This window comes from Gorilla gorilla, chromosome 1 (assembly GCF_029281585.2).
Source record: "Gorilla gorilla gorilla isolate KB3781 chromosome 1, NHGRI_mGorGor1-v2.1_pri, whole genome shotgun sequence".
NCBI lineage: Eukaryota > Metazoa > Chordata > Mammalia > Primates > Hominidae > Gorilla > Gorilla gorilla.
Window position 1 is genome coordinate 123,266,469 of NC_073224.2, and position 18,097 is coordinate 123,284,565.

Genomic DNA, 18,097 nt, shown 5'->3' on the forward strand with positions numbered 1-18,097 from the left:
CTTAGACTATAGAAGAATAATCCTTCTAGTAAACATCCCTTTGTGTAATCATTATGCCAATTACAATGAATGCTCACTATTTCATGAAAGAGAATTGCGTAGAGCATATTCTTCACAATTCTTTATCCAGTTTGTCTTTTAAAAAACATTTTTATTACTTCTTCAGGTACACATGGAAACATATGCCATAATTCAGATGTAACTAACTTGGATTGTTCTAATTAACCCAAATTACAAAAATGTTCTGTACTTAATATTCTAAATGATTATTGAAATTATTATTCTTACTATTGGGTGAAAATATGGAGATTTTTATGTCAAGTTTTCTGATTGACATACTATGATTATCTATTACCCCAAACCTCAAAGGGTGTTAGATCAGTGAACAATGTTTGGTATGCTGTTAAATTAAAAAGTAATAATAATAACCGTAAGCTTCACATGTAGTTGTTTTTGTTATACCATTATGAAACCAAGGGGTGATGCAAGGTTTCCATATAGGAGTGGTTTTCTAAGTTTTGAGGCATGTCATTCCCAGAGAGCCTACAATCCGTGGAGGTACTGTCAGTCATTGTCCAGCTATTTTGGCAATGATCTGATGGCTAATGGAATTAACTAGCATGCCACCCTCTGCAGTTATTTATAAAACCAGAGCAATGAATAAGGTTTTTGCTCTCCCAAACCAACCTCCATTTCCAGTGAATGGCTGTGGTGGTTGGCAACCTGAGCCCACCAAATCAAACCCTGATGAAATGGGTCAGTGAGCAACCAGTGTAACTGTCCACCAGGAAACAGTCTGGAGTAGGGGCAAGAACAAGAGGTTTCAAGTCCTGGCTCTGCTGCTTCCCAGCCACTTAAGAATGGGCAGGTCACAAAGTTTATCTTTTACTTCTTCATTTGCAAAACAATACTTCCTGGCCTGTCCACTTTTCATGGTTATTGTGAGGCTCCAGTGAGATAATATACGAAAGTTCTTGTAAATGGCATAGTCCTAGCCTCTTTATTAGTCTAAGTTGTCAGTTGGTGCATGACAACTCAAAACCACTCTCCCCATGCTGCAGTGATGCATTCAAGGAGGATAGTGCATACTTATTGTTCAATATACCAAGCAAAATCCAGCCTCAGAGGCACTCTCACCTCAATCCCTTAAGATATGTCTTCTTTCCTGATTGTCCAAGTGCGTCGTGGTACTGCTGAATGACAGTGCTAATTGCACAGACCCTAAGGTCAGATTGCCACCTCCCCACTTGGTCAAATATTTAACATTTTATGAGCTCGTTACTGGATCTATAAAATGAGGATTCAAATGTTACCTATCTCACAGAATTGTGGGAGGATAAGATAATCACGTAAAACACATGGTATAGTATCAGGTGGCACATAGTAACAATGACAATTACTATTAGCCTCACACAGGTTTCTGCAGCTAATATGAAGGCAAAAATCCCATTAGAGTCAGAAGATGCTGGTTTCAAGTCCTCGTTCCCTCTGTGACAGGCTGGATAATGCTACAAATTTCATTCAATCTCTCTGGAATGCAGTTACTACTTATAAAAGGATGCTAATATTCACTTCATGGGGTCTATATAAAAATCACATAGAGTAATGTACATATAACTTCTATACTCACTGTAATGCACGATGAAAATGCACAAGGCTGTTATTTGATTTTTCTGTATGAACAAACATGCAGAAAACAATTGCAAAGATTTTATTTAGCGGCTTTCTGTGCTTGGCACTTAGAAACAGAGTTCCGTGCATAAGGGCAAATTTTTATACACCTTTTCTTCATACATATTTTACATACCCTTTTATTGCCCCCTTTTTCATATTCATAATATTGGATTCCCCACTAGGCACATAAATACATTTATCTACAACACCTCAAAACCAGAAACTTTAATAATATCTGTATTATTTTACTTGGTATTATTTGCATTTCCACACGATTTAAAAATTTTAGCTTGCACCAAGCTTTACTTGCTTTCTTACCATTAAAAGATTTGAAGGGAAAGGGAAAGATGAAGGACAAAACCCAAAACTTCAAAATGCAATGTACTATTTGATAAAAATGGAGATCTAAGGGCAGGTAGAAGGGTATAGAAGACCCATCTGCAATTCCCTGGGACATGAGGGGATATTTCCTGCCACAGGGATAGCGGGCAGGCATTCTAGGTCAGGTGTCTGGATCCGGCACCTGGAGGCCAGGCCTCTATTTGTTGTCTCTGCTCTTGGTATCAGCTTCCGAGATTATAAAACTATTCCTTCTTCACACCCTTTTATTTTCCTTCCCCTACCAGGCTGCATGCTGTGGAATCAGCACTTCCCACATAGTGCACCTCTCTTCCGGATCACAGTGGTCAAAGCTGTGGGCTCAGGATGCATTCCTTGCTCTGTCCCTCTGACCAATGCCCTGACCGTGCTCAGTGTGCCAGAGAGGTTTACTCCTCAGTAATGCCATGATTCTTTCCATAACCTGTAGTGGGGTGGGCGGGGTTTGGGGGGACAAACCAAAAACACGTCTCCTTGGTGAATTAAAATTCTCATCATTGCTCACACTTTCTCTGTCAGTCTTGCTCTCCACCTCGCTCCTGTTCTCTATTCTTTCTGTTTGTCTTTCTCTTGTTCAGCTTTTCTTTCTCCCTCTTTCCACGGGCACCACTGGGAATATCAATGATAGCATACAAGTGAGGAGAGCCAAAGTTCAAAAGCAATCTTTTTCCGGAAGCCAAGTCCAGTTGTACTGATGTCTTTCCACTCTCATCCATGGGGAGGGTCTCCAGGATACATGGTTCATTCCAGAAGCAGAGGAAGCTGCAGGGGAGAAAGACTGGCAGCTACTGCTGGCCCACTCCATCTAGAGTTGTACATAGACAAATTCTTGGTGAAAGCACCCATTCTGGGCCTCCCTCCACAGAGTTCACCCAGTTCAGAGTCAGTGTGCATGTATGATTGCATGTGTATGAATATGTATGTGTGTGTGCATGTATGTATAGGTAGGTCTGTCTGTATGTGGGTGTGTATGTGTAACTTTTCATGGCTGCCACACACTAGCATCTCCCTTAACATTATGACGAAGTGATTATTCAGTCTCTTCAAAGGCCACTCTGGAACAGACAATGCTTTATAAAACTAAGGTCTGGGAAGGCAGAAGAATGGCCACTGAGTTGTGGATGATTCTACCGCAAGTATCCTTCACTGGCTTAAAGGTATCTCTTGTTCTTGGGTATATGTCTTCCTCCAGAAAAAAAAAAAAAAAAAAAACACGGTTCCTGTTTTTCAAAGACACTGGACTCCCAAAGAGGAGGATCTGACCATGGAGACTCTAGGGCCTTGATTGCCAAATGCTCCGTGGTGTTTGGACTGGCCTTTAAACCATGTGCACCGACATCTGGGAGGAGGAGCCTGGAACTGCCCCATACTGCCGGCCATCACAAGTGTTGGTTGCCTGTTGGTTATTGGGTGAAGGGCTAATCATGTGCATGCTGTGCTCCATCCCTGACGGCAGGTACTGCCTCTCTCCAAAGGCCCCGTTGGAAGGAGAAGAACAGAGTAAAGTGCTTTGAGAGGCGCTCAGTTTTTCCGGGCTTGCAGCTAGCCTAGGGGAAGTGGGGAAATTGTATCCATACAGGTTGTAAGGGTTGTGAAGGGAGAAGGCATTGTAGGAGCTCTGCTGCATGTGGCTGCCCCCGAACATGTGTGGTGATGAGGAGCTGGAGGCAGCATTGCCTGCCTGCATGACATACTGAAACTGGGAAGTGGGAAAGGACCCCAGCTGGCCACCATAGGCTTCCATCTTGCTGTTGCCAGGCAATGAGGGAGGAGTTGGTATTCCTGAGATCAGGGATGGAGTCCTCTGGGGCATGAAGGTTTCAGAGGGCTGAGTGGCTGAAGTGGTGCCACTCTGAAGCCTGTTGTAGCCACTGTCACTCAGCCCTGGGTAGCTCTGCAAGGCAGCCATGTTGCTTCGGGCACATGGTGGATAATCAGAGAGGTTTAGATTACACAGCTGGCTTTCTCGGCAACCCACATTGAAAGTGTTGGGGGCCAGATGAAAAGTTGGAGGAGAACAGGATGGAGATAAAAGATGAGAAGAAGCCGAAGGGGATGGTGTCCCAGTGCTGGAGGTGGTTGGGGAAGTGCCTGTGCTGCCTCCTGAAAAATAAAACGTGAATACTATTGAAACAGAGTCTTTTAAGATGAGTCTGCCTAAGTCACATGCAAGCCATACAGGAGGTGCCTTCAAATGTCCAAGATAGGGCTGATTTTTACAGAACCATTTTTCCTCTTAACTCAGCAGACCTATGCTAAGTGATTCCACCTGTGGACACATACACAGTCATACAGACACACACACACACACACACACACACATACACACACACTCCAGAAGGATCAAAAACAACACTAAATTCTTTTGTTTGTTTTCTCTGTAAGAGCCTTAGTACGTCCTTTGTATAAAAATAACAATAAACCTTCCAAGATTCACGTTGCCATTTCTCACCATCAAATTCACTTTCTAATAAGACCTCTGATGTCAGCATTAAAATCCACTAGCTCAGCTTTTCCCATTCTTAATGGAAATGCATTAAATATGTATTTTATTCAAGGGCTGTTGCCTACTTTGCCATTTTTAGTCTTCCAGCCAAACATGCAGGACACCAAAGCAGGATCCTAATCACAGAGGAAATGGGGTAATGGAAGACAGTGCCAAGTCAAAATTGAGGCCTGGGGGTGCAGAGCAGTGGAGCCTGGGGTATGAGATTGAAGTTGCATCACATAAAAGACATTGGGAACACAATTATAAGAGCTAGATTAGAATAAAGCAGGGCTAACCCAAAACAAAATCATTATGAACCAGAGGCTCTGCTGATCTCCTTTTATAGGATCATGTCCATTCTCAGAGACTGGAATAAAGACTGCAAATGGAGCCTTTGGAGTTTTAATATTTATCAGGACAAGAAGCTAAAAAGGCCTTAAAGTGACCTGAGAGTCAGGAGATCTGGGTCTGCTCACAACTCTGCCACACTAACTGCCCAGCTAACCTTAGGCACATCACTTACCCTCGGCAGGTTACAGTTTCTTCATCTAGAGATGAGGAATTAACTTAGATCAGTGGTTCTCAGGCATAGAGGACCTGGCAGCTTTTAAAAGAAATGCTGATGTTCCAGGATCCTACCTCGGATGAACTAAAGGAGAGTTTCTGGGCATGGAACCTCCACATCAGTATTGTTTTAAAAGCTCCCCCAGATGTGTAGTGTGGCTTAAGAACCAATCATACAACCCAAATTCCTCATTTCTAAGTACTCAGAATAGTCTTTCCTAAACTTGAGTGTGTATGAGAATCAGCTAGATGGCTTGTTAAAGCGTAGATTGCTGACTCCATCCCTAGAGTCTCTGATTCTGTAGGTCTGGGGTGGGGCCTAAGAATTTGCATTTCCAACAAGTTCTCAGGTGATGGTCCAGAGACCACACTTTGGGTTAGAGGAACTCCAGATTCCTTTCATTTCCAAAAGTCCCTAAATCTGTATTTGAACGAGTTGATCTTATGATGTGTGAATGTTAGAGCTAGACAGGTGGATGATGCACCGACAGACTGAGGACCAGTTCAATCCAACCTCCTTCAGTGTGTTCTCAGATAATTTAAGAAGGCCAAAAATGACCTTTATGAGCCTCCTCTTTCCCAAAGTCAGGAAGCAGCAGTGCAGCATCTGCCTCCTGTCTCATCCAATGGAAGTTAAAGACATGGGTGAGTGCTAGGGCTGCGGGGCCCTTTATTTGAATTCTGGAAAGAGCAGCTGCTTTGTCTTCCATAGGGAATCTTCCGTGATGTAACTTCCTCCTTCACAGCAAGGTTAGGAGTTTCCCAGCATTGTCAAGAACTGTGATTCCCCCAAGGAATGTAATATCCTTTAGATCACCTACCCACTCACTTTGGGACTCTTAGAAGCTGAGCATTATAAAAGGGTAAAGGGCACTTTAGGTATAAAAGAGCAGGAATAAGGTTTTTCTCAGTGAAGAAAATGTTATAAAAACTAGCAGGGGTTGGGCACACTGGCTCATGCCTGTAATCCTAGCACTTTGGGATGCTGAGGCAGGTGGATCACTTGAGGTCAGGAGTTCAAAACCAGCCTGGCCTACATGGTGAAACCCCGTCTCTACTAAGAATACAAAAATTAGCTGGGTGCTGGGTGTGGTGGTGGGCGCCTGTAATACCAGCTACTTGGGAGGCTGAGGCAGGAGAATCTCTTGAGCCCAGGAGGCGGAGGCTGCAGTGAGCCAAGATAGCGCCATTGCACTCTGGCCTGGACAACAAGAGCAAAACTCTCAAAAAAAAAAAATAAAGCAGGATTCCAGAGACACTGGAATACAAAGAAACCATCCACAGTGTGCTAAGGACACAGGGGTCCCAGATGTGTCAATTAAGAGACAGATGCCCTCAAAGAGGAACCGAAAGTTAATTTTTAGCAGGAAAAAAAAAGCGTTCATTTTACATCCATGGGCATAGGTAGTAGTGCTGGCTATAGAAGTACAAATTTGTCTGTTGTTATTATAATAGTTTCTTCAGAGGTAAATTTTGACAAAGCCTAACTAATAACGAAAGAATTTCAAAAGAATTCCCCCCAATGAACCTTCAAGGAAGAATTGTATTTAGATATAAATAGCTGCTGATTTTAGAGACATTTCAAAAACTTCTCCTTCCTCCTTTCTAATACTCAACTTAAAATCCTTTAAGAAAAGTAAAATGATTTTTATTCCACAATTTGAGACAAGGCTAACATTGTAAATACCGCTGAGAGAAGGAAGACAGCAGCTGGCCATGTCGGAAAGAGCCCTGAGCCTGATTCTAGGCCTATTAACCTCTGTCCAGCTCATGACCATTAGCAATGCAGGCCACCTCTTCATTCTCATTAGCTGTGAAATCAGGGGCTTGAACCAGTGGGCCTCAGTTTCTGTCCTTCTCAGCATATCTGTAACTGAGGTTTCAAATAATATAAAGTGTGAATCGCCAACAACAAGTACTTTCCATGGAATTATTTTAATATAATGAAGGATCTCTGGCAGGAGAAGATTCTAGAAGGAGGAGGCAGAACATCTCATCTGTCTTGTTTCTATACAGCTGAATGGCCAGGCCTTCTATGCCTTGCAGAAATCTCAAGGATTCATTTCAAGCGTGTGGTTCCTCTTTGAGGCATCCTACACATTTTCCTTATTTTCCACTCCAAATGCCATGAGCTTCTCTGAAATAAATGCTGTGGTGCAAATGGAGAAACCTGACTCCAGCTGTAAAGAGATTTGTGTTTTATGGGATAGGTATCTGGTCACTTCTCTTTGAAAGTTCATCCTTGCTCTCCCTGATCTGGTGTTTATGTGGTCCCTGAGGAGACCACCTGTTCAGCATGTCATACTGTCCTGTTACAGGTATGTTCTACCAGGCACTGGTTCTAGCCCTGCAGCAGGAAGTGCAAGATGGAGCAGATGACTTCTTACAACTCTAAATGGTTTTCTCTGATGGCCCAAGATGGAACGAATGGTACTGATTTAAGGCCTCAACTGGTTTCACTACAAAAAGAAAAAAAAAAGGTGGGGGGTGGAACTATTAACAAGTTACAGGGATTTCTGCTGACCAGATGAGAGGCAAATGTTAAAAAGTTTGTAGTCAGCTTGCTTGGGCTTTTAAATTACATTCACTGGAAATGAGACTTGGTGGCCTGCTGAGCTTGAGTGGGTGAAGCCTCCATATGAACTACTGTTTGAAGGAGGCAGGGGCAAAGCTGTCCAAGAAAAGGTCACCTTCCTTCCATGCACTTTGAAGAAATGCTCTTGTGAACATAAAGTACTCAATACAGATAACAGCTATTTTTCAAAGTTCCCATAGAAAGAGAAAACTATGGTATTCATTTTGCAGAGAACAAACCGAGATACTGACAAGTCTTTCTCCTCCTATGATCTAACAGCTTGTCGAATGTTAAACAAGATTGGAATTTCCAGCCAAGTGCAAAATGAGCACAAAGAGGGAGCCCATCCTCCTTGTTCATTTTCAACACTTGGCTGACTAGAGATTCTCATCACAGAAAAGCTAGGGCAGGGTGGGACACCAGTCCAGGCCAGGCCATACTGATACAGGAGGGTCAGAGCTGCCTCTCAAAGCAAAGCATGACTCTCTTCCCTGTGCCCTCCTCCCCTCTGTACCTGCCAGGTCCCGAGTGCTCTGAGCATCTTGACAGAAATTTTATTTAATGGATGAGTGTGTTCTATAGGGTCCAAAAAACCCAGTTCCAATCCCAGATGTCTTACTGATTAAGGACAGGACCTTAGCAAGTTAGCAACTCCAAGCCTTTTACATTTTAAGGAATTGCCAATATCTATTTTGTAGAGATGTTTTGAGAAATAGGTAAGATATAATAGTATACATTACAAAGTGCTCATAACTGTATTTGGCACATAGGCATTAATTTTTTTAAAAAAAATTTTTAGTAGAGATAGGGTCTCACTATGTTGCTCAGGCTGGTCTTAAACTCCTGGGCTCAAGAAATCCTCCTGTCTCAGCCTCAAAGCGTTGGGATTACAGGCGTGAGCCACTGCACCTAGCCCAGCACAAAAGCATTAACTATTCTTTTCTATAAGAGAAGAGTGAAGGAAGGAGAAAGGAACTTGAGTTCTAATGAGAATGGCTCTGCGGTGTTGGCCTCTGTCTGTGGAGCTAAGCATCTTGGCCTCTCCCCACCCTGATGAGCATTATGTCACGACAGCTACATGTTTGTTGTTACATGCTAGAGGAACCTCCATCACTGTGAATGATGGAGCACTAGGCCAGGTAGCAGCTAAGGCCCTACCTGTGCCATATTCCCAAAGGCTAACCTAACTCTGGTTCCTCTCTGAATTATCTGTCCCTCCTCCCTCACTTCCAGTTCAGGACAAGAATGGCTGCCCGTGTCTCCATCTTTCCTCAAATGAAGCAAAGTGGGATTGACAGAACACAAATAGCTAGACTGGTGTTTTTCCCACTATCCTTAGAGGTCTTAATTCACTTCTGAGAAGTGATTAAAATATAATGCCCTAAGTAGCTTAAAACTTTCAGGAGTTCTGTAGCATCTGTAGGATCTGTAGGATCAATCTCCTACAGCACCAGCTCCCTTCATCCTATTTTACCCATGGGCCAATATAAGGTGACACACATGAAAATTCATATATGACATTAACTTGCTCCAATATCCAAGGCTAATGGCCAAAATAACCGAAAAGGATACGTTTAGCAGTAATTCCGTATGAGGACAATAACCTAGAATATACTTGTTTTTACCATAAAGACAAGTTAAATGTGACCATGAAAATCCTGAATACTAAACCTGCTGACTTTTGCATCTCTAAATTGATCATTTCCAGATTGTAATATAAGGGCTTTCACATACAGTTTTTCAATTTATTTTGCTGTACTTTTCTCCCTCCTCCCCCAAAATTGAAAAACAGTAAGGCAAAACCCCATCTAGGCTAGTAAAGAATAAATTTCCATGTAATTACTTCGTTCCATGAGCCAGACTCTTCTCTCGTATAATTCAATGGCATCTGTCTCTGAGGAGTGCTGATTCACTGTGTATCCTTGAGAAGTCTTCTTTGAGGCTTTCAAACAGGTAAGAAGTAAAATATCAGCACCCTATAGACTGATCCCAGAGAATAAACCCAGAGATCGTAAAGTTTAATGAGCACAGCACTGTTCATCTCAGCAAAAGAATTACTTAGTTGAGATGAGTACCATCCTCATAATGCAAACATGAACATTAGAGCGCTAATAGGAATTGTGTGGTTTCAATCTTAGAAAGACTCCTAGTGAATCATTCTCCATAAAAGTTAAAGGTATGCACAGACCTAAACTCCTTCTCTTTAAAATTGCTTTGAATATATTCATCCAATTCTCATTTTGCACATTGGTACTCTGTGCTCTGAGTGTCTCCGCTTCTTAGATGGTCCTATTTTATATCTACCACATTCCTTAGCTGGACTGCAGCATTTCTTCACTTTCCATTAACTTAATTGTTTTCTCCCCTACTTGTTTTACTGCCTTCCTTGCTGCAGCATGCATCTGTTATCTTCATTTAGAATTCATCTGCTTCTTTCTGGCAACAGTATCTAGTTTTCCCACTATTACACACTTTCTCCCACTCTCACTGCCTCAGCCCTACCTTCAGGGAAGGCATGTGACTCAGGCCTGGACAATCAAAGCATCATATTCCCCCCTACCACAGTAATTAAAATGGAGATGACTCAATTAAAGACAATTAGACTCAATGACATTTTGGTAGAAATCTTAGGAGAAAGGTACATGCCTTTTCCCATCAGATTTAAACCTCAAAATATGTAGGGCCAGGGGTTCTGGTAAGCATGTTTATACCATGGGGAAACTGAGAATAAAGTCAGGATGATAGAGAGCAAAGTTGAGAAATGGAGTTGATGATCTTTTATGGGTGCCTACATTAAACTTTTCCTAAAACTGGCTATTTGAGTCATTTCAGTTTCATGACCCAATGAGTTTCTTTTTTGCTTTGCCATTTGGGTTTTATTTTATTTACAACAGTAAGAATCCTAGTTGATATACATCCATAATTCTATAGGTAATTCCACTATGAATCTGAAGGGGTAGGAATATTAAGATAAAGCTGGAAGAGAGAGAAATAAAAATGAGAATGGTAGGACTAGACTATGAACCACTTTGTCAAATGGAAGCTATGGATGATTCCTTCCTAAGACATGATAAATTACCTATGAGTAGGAACAAGGGATTTCAGCTACGTAAATAGACATCAAGCTCTGTAAAAAAATATCTAATAAGACAGTGACTTTACTTTAGAAAAATACATAATCTCTTAAATGGTTGCTGGCCTCATTCTGATCGACAAGAACAGGCTAAACAATGAAGTAAAAATGCTGGCAACTTTTCAAGATGATTTTTTCATATTAGTGTCCATGGCAAATAAGGAAGATAATGTACAGAATAGAAAAACAACAGCTGCTGTTTTTTTTTAAGTTTTCTAAAAGTTCAGTAGAAAGAAATGCACAAATCTAAACAAAAAGGTAATTTCAAAAACCAATTACAACACCACAAATGGTAAGAAGATAAAAGAGGAGTGTCTAAAGACATCAAAGTGGCCATTCTCTGATAGGTTTGTGAAATGCAGTTAGATAAGACATAAAAGGAAGAATATATAAATAAAAGCAGGAAAAACAATGGTGTGATCTTGCGGGAATAACATTAGGATGCCCAGAATTAAGTGAAGTTTGTAGTCTTCCCTAACAGTAATACTCATGTTTTTTCTCCTACTGGGTTTATTTCTTTCAAAGTGTATCTCACTTTAATTTACTATTCTTGTCATTATTTCTGTCCCAAGAAGACTTAACATTACCCATGACAGCATGAGAAATGCTAATGTTAATTGACTGCATGAGTGAACAAGTGACTCTTACTTCTTAATGTTAAAGCTTCAAGGTCATTTTACTCACTCCTCATATTATACGCACTGACATATGGATTCCTGAGACCATAAATAATTGTTCCCAACTTACTATCTTGTTATCTTCACTTAAGAATTTTGGGGGCCAGGTGTGGTGACTCAGCACTTTGGGAGGCCAAAGTGGGCAAATCACTTCAGGTCAGGAGTTTGAGACCAGTTTCAGCATGGCCAGCATGGTGAAACCACGTCTGTACAAAAAATACAAAAATTAGCCAGGCATGGTGGTGTGCACCTGTAGTCCCAGCTACTCAGGAGGCTGAGGCAGGAGAATTGTTTGAACCCAGGAGGCAGAGGTTGCAGTGAGCCGAGATGGTACCACTGCACTCCAGCCTGGGTGACAGGGCAAAACTCTGTTGAAAAGAAAGAAAGAAAGGAAGAAAGGAAGAAAGAAAGAAAGGAAGAAAGAAAGAAAGAAAGAAAGAAAGAAAGAAAGAAAGAAAGAAAGAAAGAAAGAAAGAAAGAAAGAAAGAAGGAAGGAAGGAAAGAAAAAGAAAGAAAGAGAGAAAGAAAGAAAGAAAAAAGAAAGAAAGAAAGGGAGGGAGGGAAGTAAGGAAGGAAAAGAAAAGAATTTTGAGTACTTTCTTCACTATCCTTTACAAAACTTATTTTCTTCTTTTTTCTTTTCTAATCATCATGCCCTTCAAATTTTATCCTAAAGTTGTCTCTGGTTAATGTTTACCAAACACATTGACATTAGTCCCTATGATACAGAACCTAGCAGAGTTTATTCACTTATTCAATCACTATTTGAGTACTAAATATACACTCAACCAACAGGGAGTGTTTGGATCCAGGGATTTAATCATACAGGAAAAAAATAGTGAGAAAAATGTGGATAAGAGACATTAATGAAAGAATGACACAAATAAACAAGAGCTCACCTTAAAGAGACTTGGCCTACTCTGGATGGCAGGGAATTTCCCCCAAGGAAGTCATATTTAAGCTGTGATCTCAAAGACAGATAGCACTAGAAGGCAAGTGGGTAGCAAGGAGCCTTCCAGAGAAAGAGAACAACGTGGCAGGAAAGAGCACACCATGTTTGAGAAAGGGAAGTAAGATGAGTGATGCTGAAACAACAGAGAGAATGAGGGGAGGTGATATAGGCTGAAGCTAGAGTAGTAATAATAGCAATAATGAGGATGATCATAGAGAACATTTTTGAACACTCAGTAAATCCTAGGCTCTTTCCTAAGCACTTTACATTCATTAATCCTCATTGTTATTATCCCTATTTTAGAGGTGAGGCAGCAAAAGCCAGAACTTGCAAGGTCTAGCGACAATGTTAAGGAATATGTCTTTCATAGGTGAAAGTAAACTGTGGCCATTGAGCAGCTTTAAGCAGACCGGAGATAGAAGGTTGAGGTGCAAAGATGTGTGTTTTGAAAAAAATGATTCTCATTTCTACATGAGGAATGGCTTGGAAGAAAATGTAGAAACTATGGAAGACATTACGGTCATGCAGTGAGAGGTGACGTCAGTGCAGAGTGGCATGGTAACAAGGAAGGTTAGAGATGTGGACAGATTTAAGAACTTAGTAATTGTTGGGCATGGGGGTAGGGCAGGGAGGGAAACTTCCGGGATATCGAGTGTTCTCCTTCCCCATGGAGAGGGCACCAGGCTGTGAGGTAGATGATAACTCAGTTTTGGACATGCTGAGCATAAGGAACTTTGGGGACAAAACAAAATATGTAATCAATTACTGTTTGTTTTAATGGATTGAATTGAGATGCTCCCTACCCCCATCAGGAGCTCTTCATGATTATAGTGCAGAATTAGGATATTGCTCTTCTATAGCTAAAAAGGGAGTGCTTTAAAAAAAATTCTATGTGATAAGCCATACGTATGGGCATTATTCCTCACCTCAGTGATAAATGAGATCTGTATAAATCAGCTATGTTTCAATCATTACAGTGACGTCATAGTTCAATGGCTCATGTCCACTAAATTGTCCTTCTTTCCCAGTATCTTACTTGTATGACTTGATCAGTAGCTGATCCCTCTCACTAACCAACCTCAACTAATACAAGTCAAACTGATGAAAATTCAATCATCAACAGAGACCCTCATAATCCTAACTCTTTAACTGCCTGACAAACACTGAAACACCCAATGGTACTGAACTCGGTAGTGATGTCCACCAACTCTCTTGGGGAATGGAGAGCTTTTGTAAATGGTGGGTCCCCTCATGTCCACAGATGGAAAGTTGGCAATTCTGGTGTCATTGGTCCAGAATGATTCCTTTTAGAACAACAGTTATCAAATACCTTGAAGTCACTGCTGATAAAGCTCTCGGTTTTGGCCACTCAAATAGCTCCATTATATACATGAAGAAGTTGAGGCACAGATTTTATTCAAGGATATCCATCAGAACAACAACAGGATTGCATTGTATTTAGTTATAACTGACCTGGACTCTTATTTCCTTTTCCTTCTATGTTTATATTTCCTCAGTCACTTTCTCCAAGCATAACTTGCCTGGTTAGTTCATTTGCTCCTTGTCACCAGCAGTGTTCAGGCAAAAGCCATTCCTGAGGTAGAATCTTCATCTCCAGAACCTCCAGCCTCTCTAGACTCTCCAAACACATAAACACCCTTGAGTCTAACTGAAGACATCTGAAGACCATATACTTGACTTATAAAAAAAAAACTGACCTATTGAGAGTTAATGCTCAAGTTGTTGAACAATAAAAACCATCAATAGGAAGAGCAAACTAAAATCTTTGTGGAAAATTAAAGCTGTAGTAAGAAAGAATAAGAAAAATAATGTAATCTGGTGGAAAGGAAACTACCCTGTCAAATAAGAGATCTGCATTGGTACTCTGAACTTAGCTCTGCCATCACTTAACTACAGATATGATACTAGACCAGACTTGTCCAACCCATGGCCCAAGGGCTGCATGCAGCCAAGAATAGCTTTGAATGCAGCTCAACACAAATTTGTAAACTTTCTTAAAACATGAGATTTTTTGTAGTTTTTTTAGCTCCTCAGCTATCATCAGTTTTAGTATATTTCATGTGTGGCCCAAGACGATTTTTCTTCTTCCAATGTGGTGCAAGGAAGCCAAAACACTGGACACCCCTGTACTAGACTGTGTCATGCCTCAGTTTCTTTTTTGTGTCAAAGGCAGAAGATAATGAATCTCATGCATTCTTCTCCCTAAAACAACTATTTACAATACTCCATTCAATGTGATTTTAAAAATAAAAAGATTTAAATTTTTGCAAAACTGTGGAGAATTTACCTAAGTGCTTTCTTCGAAGTTTTATCAGCAGATGAGTCTTAATGACAAGAGAAATAAAAGATGGCAGCAAAGGCAGGATGAAAAAAGCATTCTTAACCTCATCTATGCAGAAAGACAGATCCACCCTCACCAGTAGCAGCACAAAACTGTCTAGGACTGCTATGTGACATGACAGATACTCATATGCTGAAACAATGAGGTAATATGGACAATTGGATAAGTCAGTCAATATTTGGCACCAATCTTAGGTTTGGTGCAAACACTGCCAATACTCACCTCATTAAAAGGGAATTGCTGTAAAAAATAGCCTACCACTGCAGTTTCCACTAGAAGCTCATTCCTCTCTATTCCTTCTAAGATGCAAAGCAGTTCAGCATGCATGGCTGTGTCTCTTCTCTTCATTTATGATACTGTCCAGAGTCACTGAAACTCTTAGTTCTTAAGGGAAGAGGGGATGGGTGTTGTTGGTTTTACATCCTTTGTTAACGTCAAGAAACCGAGCCACATATTTTTTAATAATGAGAATCTGGATCAACTTCAATGGATATTTCAAAAATATATTCCAATTAAACTATTTAATAGAGTCCTGGCTTTTTCTCTAACCCCATCCCATCACCATATGTATCCAATAATTCAAGTTCTTTCTTCTCTTCCAATAAAAGTGAGGGTCACTGAAGTGTTTTGAAAGTTCAGTTTATTTGAAACCATTGTTTTCAAAATGGCAATAATAACCCTTCATACTGGTAAATTTTTAGTATAAGTACCATGAAGCCTGCTATGCTGCACATCTAAGTAACCCATGCAAGCTTCCTGTGTCTGTGCCTGCCCAATGGCGGCCCTCAATGATCACTCCATATCCATGTCTACATACATATTAGGTGGTTGTGCTCCAAGATGAAGTTTGAGAGTGGCTCTGCCCACCTGAGCCACAGTGCCAGCAAGTGATCCCATTCACTATTCATTGGGTACATACTGGGTGCCAGGCCCTGTAGTAGATCTTGGGGATACAGCATTGAACACAATTGTTGCCATTAATGCCTGCCCTCTGGAACTGGCAATATCCCTGCCAACCTTCTCTGACCAGCCTCCATGATACAAACTCCTGCTTAGCTAGAGCTTGGAAAGGCAATGAGTAAAGCAAGGGCAGACAAGCAAAGAAGCCACCACAGAACTAAATCAAATCAATGACACATTTTTGTCTACACAGCATGTTTATATAAATTTCCTCACACCAAAAAATTATCCCTCTTTTGTAGGTGAGAATACTGGCATGCAGGAATAGAAGTAAATTGCCTCAATGTAGAGAATTCATGACCATCAAAGACGGGGGCCTAGATTTTCCTGAGTCTCTTTAAGCCCCTGTCTCTTAATGGCCATCCATGAGGGCCTCAAAGCCATGGTGACACCTTGAATAACTATTGACTCTGCTTCTAATCACAGCTTTGTAGGGAGGAATACATAAAAGAGATGGAAATTCTGGATCACTTACTTCACCAGATCGCTGTGAAAATGAATAGTCTAATCATGTTTTAAATAATTAATCGTCAGAAAGGCAATATTCCTTGGTCCTGACACAACTTTGCTTAAGTGTCTACATACAGGGACATAAGGGCCTTGAAGCTGAAGATAATGAGGATGATGAAGACAATGATAACTAGTTTTATTAAATGCTTACTATGATTTTAAATGCACTCTCTCATTTAATTCAAGAATTCTATTTGATTCTACTTTTCCATATAATGCAGACGATAAAACTGGGTGTCAGAAAAGTTGAGGGACTTGACCAAGGTCACAAAGCTAGAAAGGATCAGTGATAAGAGCCTAGCCTAGACCTAGTCTAACTCCAGAGTCTCTGCTTTTAATCACTACACTCATCTTAAAACCTGACAGATTTCAGCAATTTAGGTTACAAACCTAATTCAGCGTGCAAAATGTTAGAAGCTCCCCTGAAAAGGGAAAGTTAAATATAATATATGGGTGTTATGCCTGGGAAAGCTACAGACAAGACTAAGAAAATTTGAAATAAGTCACAACCCATCTGGCCACAGGTTTCCCAACCTGAGCTGCGAGGAAAGAAAAATTATAAATTGGATAAAAAGCACAAAGTTCAAAGCAGTAGGGGGGAAAGTCTACTTATTCCACCAACTGAGAGGGGTGTTGTTTTATATAAGCAAAAAAGGAAAGAACACAAGTTGCAAGGTTCAGATAGGCTTGCAGCAGCCCATTCCTCACCTGGAGACCTGATACAATTTATTCCCATTGTCCAGAGCTAAGATTTTGCTCATCACGAAACTTCTCTTATTCTAAGAAAATTGAGAAGGCTACCATGAGGAATAAATGAAGTTATTAAAAAAACTCTTCAAATACCAAGGCATGTGTGAATGCTTAGCAATATTAATAATATCATCATCATTATAAATATATAACTGCACTCTTAGGAAGGGAGAGAGCATTTTGAGTGCCAGATGAAATGCTGCCTTTGGACCCAGCTTGTTTACCCAAGTGGTGATGCTTTGGTTATTTACAGAGCTCCTGAGTTCTCTTCATTCCAGGAGAATTGGTATAACCCATATCTTGGCCTGAGGCCAGATGTGCTATATTTGGTTGAGCTCCCACTCTGTCCCTGGCCCTATCACTAAGCAGAGGCCTTGCTCCAGGGCTTTACCTTGCTGCTTCTGCATGGTGGTGAAGTCTTCGAAGGTGAGTGTGCGCACAGGAGGTCTCCAGAATGCATACGTCTCCATGATGGCTTCAAGTCCAGTTCTGACAAGAGAAAAGCCAGCAAAGGAAGTCATAAATAATTTCAAGAAATGCATTGACTTTTCAGAGATCCAGAGGTGGACTGCCAAACAGGTAATAAAAACATAGATACTAAGAGCTACCACCATCAGGGTAAATTAGGGTGAAAAATCTCAAGGTACAATGATGCTGGACTGCAGGGGGAATAACAAATTAACCCAATTCAGATCATTTGCAAGCAAATCTACAACTATGATGGAATTTTATTCTGACCCTCCTTTAAAGGAGGCTTGGTCTGCAGGAAAAAAAGCATGGTAAGTATTAAAGGTCAAGGCCACTAATATCATGAGTACAGTTGTGCAGAAAGTAACATTGACTGCTTCTCTAGCACAGAACAATGTCGTCATCATTACCACACTGCACTGACACAGCCTGACCGAAAGTCAACTCCTCACCTTGGGTATGTACAGAATGAATGGAACTGTCAAACTGCTGTGGTTTTAAAGGCTTCTTAAATCAACAGAGATGAATAGGGCAACAGAAATAAAAGGAGAGGTAAGCAGTGAAATAGACTTGGGTTTCTGCTGCAGTAAGAAACACCTACCTGAA

At 40.9% G+C, this 18,097-nt stretch overlaps 1 protein-coding gene across 3 annotated transcripts in view; it reads right to left on the bottom strand.

The window, feature by feature from the left end:
- Positions 1-1,696: 1,696 nt before the first annotated feature.
- The window catches only part of TBX15 (T-box transcription factor 15), a 106,815-nt gene continuing 90,414 nt past the window's right edge, over positions 1,697-18,097 (bottom strand). For 2 of the 3 annotated variants that reach the window (XM_063695936.1, XM_063695932.1), the window contains 3 exons: positions 17,415-17,512; positions 9,523-9,621; positions 1,697-4,155 (listed from right to left, as the gene is read on the bottom strand). In XM_063695936.1, the coding sequence (XP_063552006.1) occupies positions 3,371-4,155; positions 9,523-9,621; positions 17,415-17,512 (982 nt within the window). In that variant the 3' untranslated portion in view covers positions 1,697-3,370. The remainder of the gene's footprint in view (positions 4,156-9,522; positions 9,622-17,414; positions 17,513-18,097) is intronic. The other variant, XM_004026437.5, reaches the window with a different exon arrangement.